The 6,000-nt window shown below is 26.6% G+C and overlaps 1 protein-coding gene across 1 annotated transcript; it reads right to left on the bottom strand.

Moving 5' to 3' along the window:
- Nucleotides 1-4,657: 4,657 nt before the first annotated feature.
- LOC137822322 (probable WRKY transcription factor 45) lies at nucleotides 4,658-5,253 on the bottom strand. The gene is made up of 3 exons (XM_068627208.1): nucleotides 5,170-5,253; nucleotides 4,759-4,841; nucleotides 4,658-4,697 (listed from the first exon to the last, which is right to left on the bottom strand). Exons 1-3 carry the CDS (start codon nucleotides 5,251-5,253, stop codon nucleotides 4,658-4,660), a joined length of 207 nt encoding a protein of 68 aa, XP_068483309.1.
- Between the last annotated feature and the right edge of the window lie 747 nt (nucleotides 5,254-6,000).

Here is a 6,000-nt window from a genome sequence, read left to right as displayed (position 1 = left end):
GTATGTATTGAATGCGTTGATTCTGAGTTCGGGGTATCCGACACAATTTTTTATTTAGCTTTTTAAAGACAAGGATAATTTTGTAAACTTACATTTTACACCTTTAAAAAAAATCAAAATTTTCTCACAATCATCACATCACTCACAAATTTTAATAAATTTTACTCACACATCCACTCTATCATACCCTGATCCAAAATTCAAAATTTTCTCACAATCATCACATCACTCACAAATTTCAATAAATTTTACTCACAGATCCACTCTATTATATCCTAAACCAAACACACCCATTTTGTTCACACTTTCATCTCAAATCCTCACACATCAACTTTCTCAAATCCCCACACATCTCCTCCCTAATCCAAACACACCTTAAAAGTATTTGAATAATGAAATATGAGGTATTTATAAATTTGAGTTAATTAATTTTTTTAAATTATTTTCAATATATTTGAATAATTATTTTTTAAAAAAACACGAGTTTCTCATCATTAAATATGATTCTTTTATAACAATAAAAAATTTGTGTATGATTGAAATATTAATTTTCTTAATTAATAAAAGATTAAGATTAAAAATTTATTTTTATATTGAAAAGAACTAATTAATTAATTAATTTATATATTTGTTTTTTAATTAATAATAATAATATGATATAAATTTATTTTTTATATAAATAAATTATATGTATATTTATTATATTATATTATAATTTTATTTTTATTATTAATAATAAATAATTATTATTAGTAATATTATTGAATATTTTATATAAATAAAATAAATTATTATTAATAATTTTATTTAATTTATATTTATTATCATTATTTTAAAAAATTATTTTAGTTGATATTATTATTTATAATTTTATCATTATTTTATAAATTAATTTTATATATTATTTTTTAAATTTTTTATATTATTAATATTAATAGTATGTTATTATTATAAATATATAAATATTTTTATATTATATAATTATATTATAAAATTTATATACATAATCAATTATGTATATAATTTTTACAATATAATTAATAAATTTTATTGTATTTTTATTAATATATATTATATTTTTATTTTATTATAAATATAGATAATATTTTTTTATAAATATACTTAATATTTTTATTTTATAATATGATATGATCTTTTATTGTTTTTTTCCTATTTATATTTTTTGTCTTTATATTTTTTTTTGCCTTCAACAAAATTTGGGATAAGAGGATAAGATGGAAAAATCTTTAATTGTGATGTTACATGTGAGAGTAACATGACTTTCACTGTTTATAGGGATTTCTTTCCTCACACTTCTAGGCACCACGTCACTCACTGGATCTAAATAGCTAATATTAATCATCATCTCCTCTTATGAACAATCTTTCCATTGAAAAGAACATGGATTTATTGTCACATTTTTCCTAATGTACGAAGAAGTGTTTGAGTCTCTCCTCTTATAAATAGAGAACTATCCTCTTTCTTTGTAATCACTTTAAAAATGAATAAAAATTAAACATCTATAAAAAATTGTGTTTTGTTTTTCAAAAGTTTGTCCTCTTGTTTTTAAAAATTTAAAAAGTGTGATACCTCTTAAGTTTTCCTTTTAAATTTTAAATTTTGGGAAAAAGTTTAAACTTCTTCTTATGCTAACGCTTAAAAGCTGCTTTCATCACAAAAATACAAATTAACCAAAATAGCTCTTAGTAATTTAACCACCTAAATCTTATAATAAAAACAATAACTGTGTGATGTTGATCCTCATAATCTTAAGCTAATCAAATTTCTGATAAGTAAATTTAGATAGATTATCGTAATCTTAAATTAATTATTTCAAAAATCTTACACTTCAGTTTTTTAACAATAAGTGGTTAGTTAGTTTATGCTAGTTGTAATCTTATCATATTCAAAACAAAGAAAATAACTTAAATTTTAGTTAGTTTTCTTTTCAAGAACTCTACACAAATGATGAGATTGAGATAAAAAAGAAGAAGCTTAAAACAGAGCAGATAACAAAGAAGAGAGAAACAGTTCAGCAACCCCATTGGAATAAATTTCATCCCCATTTTGTTAATAAGTTCTCATTAAATGCCATTCATATATTAGTTAATCATTTTTATTAATGAGGATTATAAATAAAAAATAAATTATACTTTTCAATAATGAAAATATAAAATTTAAATATAGTATTTAAAAAAAATAAAAAATATACAGTTCTATTAAATACACAATTTTTAAAAGATAAAAAATATACAATTACCCATTATTCAGATGAAATGTAGTTATAATTCATGATATTACATTTTATTCTCGGTAGTTACTTTTATTTAGTGCGGGTTATTATTTTTAATTAAAATTTGATATTTATATTAATTTCAATTTTTTTATTTATATATATATATATGTGCATATGCATTATTATTTTTTATATTTATATGTGTAATTTATAGTTTGAATAAAAATAATATTGATCACATTTTTCTTAGTGTAAGATTTAAAATAATATAATTTTAAAATATAATTTAGATAAATAGGATTGTAATATATATATATATATATATATATACTAAATTATTTGTATGATATATTATTATAGATCTACAAATTTCTCTAAATTAAAGAAAAAAAGAGAGAATATATTCTAAAGAATTAATTACTATAAAATCTGATAATTATAATAGTGAAAAAAGAGGTAAGAGTGATAGTGTTAACTTATTATAATAATAATAATAATAATAGTAATAATAATAATAAAGTAATTTTAATATGTGATTAAATATTAATTTACACACAAACTATTCTTAGAACATTTATGAACATATTTAGTAGCTTCCCTGATATTGTTTCTTCACTATGTTGTCATTTTCTTGAACTTAATCACAATATTAATCTTTGTTTAACAACCTTGTTTATGTTTATTGGAGTACACTGTTGTGAGTAAAGAGTATGCTTCAGTTACATAAATTATTCTGGAGGTTACATAAATTATTCTCGAGCTTCAATTACTTCAATTATTGTAACCGTTTACCACTTTCATTCTATTGTTATTTTTTATTTATCTCTTACATTAAATTTTAGTATTTGTTTTAATTAAATTATAATCAGAAGTGATTAAAAAAATGAAATTGCTTTGTTAACAAATATACAAATTAACCAAAACAGTTCTTAGTAACTTAACCAGCTAAATCTTCTTATAATAAAAACAATAACTGTATATGATGCTTTTTAAACAGGATCCTAATCAAATTTCCTATTCATGACAAGTAAATCTAGATAGATTCTCATAATCTAAACTAATTATTTCAAAAATCTTACACTTTAATTTTTTTAAGAAAAAGTGGTTAGTTATTTTATGCTCCTCTGTAATCTTATCATATTCAAAACAAAGGGAAGAAGCTAAATTTTAGTTATCTTTTGAAGAACCCCACACAAATGATGAGATTGAGATAAAAAAAGAAGAAGCTTAAAACAGAACACGTAACAAAGAAGAGAGAAACAGTTCAGCGTCCCCACCATGGAAAGCTCCCAAGGAAAAGGAAAAAGAACAGAAGAACTCCACCAACGTTTCAAGAAGCTGGAACAAGAGTGGGAAGCCTATAAGGAATCCAAACCAACAGCATCACGCAAACATTCCCTTCCTCCTTCAAACAAAACCATTCAGAAGCCACACAAATATTCTTCCAGAGAACTCATGTTCAACCTTCAACAAGAGTCCCCGTCACCCCCAGAGGCATGGAAGAACGTGACCAGAATCAAAGACGTGGCAGTCAGAGAGATCCTCCAAGAGCGTAGGGAGGCTATCGAAAGAGGAAAGTTGAAGGGTCGACGACTTTTTCAGTCATCAACTTCGGAAGACGAGAGTAGCGATCGTGAAGTGAGATCAATTTCTTTCTGTAACTCAGAGGAACAATCTAATGGAAGTGAAGGGGTGCATGATTATTGTAGCCGTGAACTTTCTTCTTTGTCTTCGTCTTCTTCGTCTTGTTTCGCTGGAGATGACAATCACGACCAAGACATGGAGAAAATGGCGCATTTGATGGCAATGATAGCGGAGATGAGAGTTGCTAGTGTTAGTGGTACGCGTGGCAATGGAAGAAGGAGGTACGCTGTTTTCTTAGGTGGGGTTGCTGTTATCTTGCTCGTGATTGCCATGTACATGAGCTTGGCAAGGAGTTTTGGTGGAGAGGATTGCGACATGATTTTGGTTCCAACATGAAATTATGTATAAACTGTTTTTAGGAGTACGATATAGTATTTGAGTGTGACAGTTAGAAACTTATATATGCATCTGCACAAATATCTTTGTAGCTTTTGGTGCTTATTATTGAATCTATAAAAGAGCATATTGTGCTATGTTTTAAGAACACAATGCGATTAACTTCTATTAATAATCCCTTCATGTTCTATTCTATGTGGGAGGTGGTTGCCTATGAGAAGGTTGTGCAAGATCTGGTTGAAGGTTTCTGCTGACTTATTAATGCTCTATTAATGATAACCTTAGTTTATTGTTTTGTTAAAAGATGCTAGCTAATACTACCACCAGAATATTTTAGGAATTTAAGGTGAATGGAAAGTTTCAGGGAGAAATTATGAAAAATTTAAATATAAAACGAGGAGTACCATGTTAAATGGAAACGAGTTACTAAGGTGTACACTGTTAAGATTTACACGTTGGCTGAGGATGAACAGGATAAACACTATACCATGAAAAAGACAAAACAAACCATTTAAAATACAAAGTAGCAGTATGGCACTAACCTTGGGAAACTGTTGTTTTTCACTATCTTTTTCCCATATTTTCTCCACTGGTACCCTTCATACACAACATCAACAAGACTCCTCTTTTAAAAGTGTTTCGTCAATATAGTCTCACATCGTTCGAGGTCAATGACAGTTTATATACTCTTTTCTTTCTCAATCCACAGAGACGATATTATCTCTCAGATTTGAGATCGAAATATTAGTTCTCACCATAACCTTAGTCCCTCATCTAGGGGAACAATCCACAGAGACGATATTATCTCTCAGATTTGAAATCGAAATATTAGTTCTCACCGTAACCTTAGTCCCTCATCTAGGGAAACCCACTCCCCTTAGTCCTCGATTGAGGACTTGTTAGTTGTCACTTTGGTTCTGAGATGATATCTCCTTCATTTGAGATATTAAAACCTCTTTCTGAACATGTTTAAAATGAGATGATAAAGGTATTAATGATGTAGATGCGGTAGGGAGCATCACTTGGTGTTTCTCCATTGAGTGAAAAGTAGGCCAGCTAGCTTTAGCTAGAAAGCTGTACACCAAAGTCATATGTTGTATGTATATATATACACACACAATGAACAAAAGGTGATGGCCATGTATATGCATATTAAAAAAGGAAAAAAAATGAGGGGGCGTACAAGTCAAGATTGAAAGAGAAACTATACATGCACATATATAGCTACAACAGAGACAATATGCTTGGTAAATTCGGTATAGAAAAGACAAGTTGTGTCCTAAATACTAGCGAATCTAATGAAATTATCCGGAGTATATGTTAAGAAAAGAGTATCACATGTCAAAAGTTAATTATAGATAAAAAAAAGGTTTTATATGTCAAAAGATGCCGTAAATGAAACTTTCAAACCGTCATTTTAACCACGTCAGACAAGTTCATACCATAAAATTATGAGAAAATTCGGAACGTGTTTGGCCATTTTTGCCTTGATGGAATGCTGTATGTTTATAACCAATTAATATTTCTTTCTTTTCTAATAAACTTTTACTATTAATCTCTTCTCACAAAGAAGGGAGGATGGAATGTATGAAGTACAATTGATTTCTTCTTGAAATCTTAATAGCTAATTAGATAAATTAACTAATTAAATACTAGTTTATAAATTTACAAATTATTTTAAATACTAATAAATTTTTAGTTTATAAAATAGTATTTAATTTAGTTAATATAATAGTTAATTATTTTTTATTTTTAAAATTAATTTTTGTTTAATAATTTTCTGA

The sequence above is a fragment of the Phaseolus vulgaris genome, chromosome 9, assembly GCF_000499845.2.
Source record: "Phaseolus vulgaris cultivar G19833 chromosome 9, P. vulgaris v2.0, whole genome shotgun sequence".
Lineage (NCBI taxonomy): Eukaryota > Viridiplantae > Streptophyta > Magnoliopsida > Fabales > Fabaceae > Phaseolus > Phaseolus vulgaris.
The sequence above is the reverse complement of the archived record's forward strand: the minus strand, read 5'-3'. Positions and strand labels throughout refer to the sequence as shown.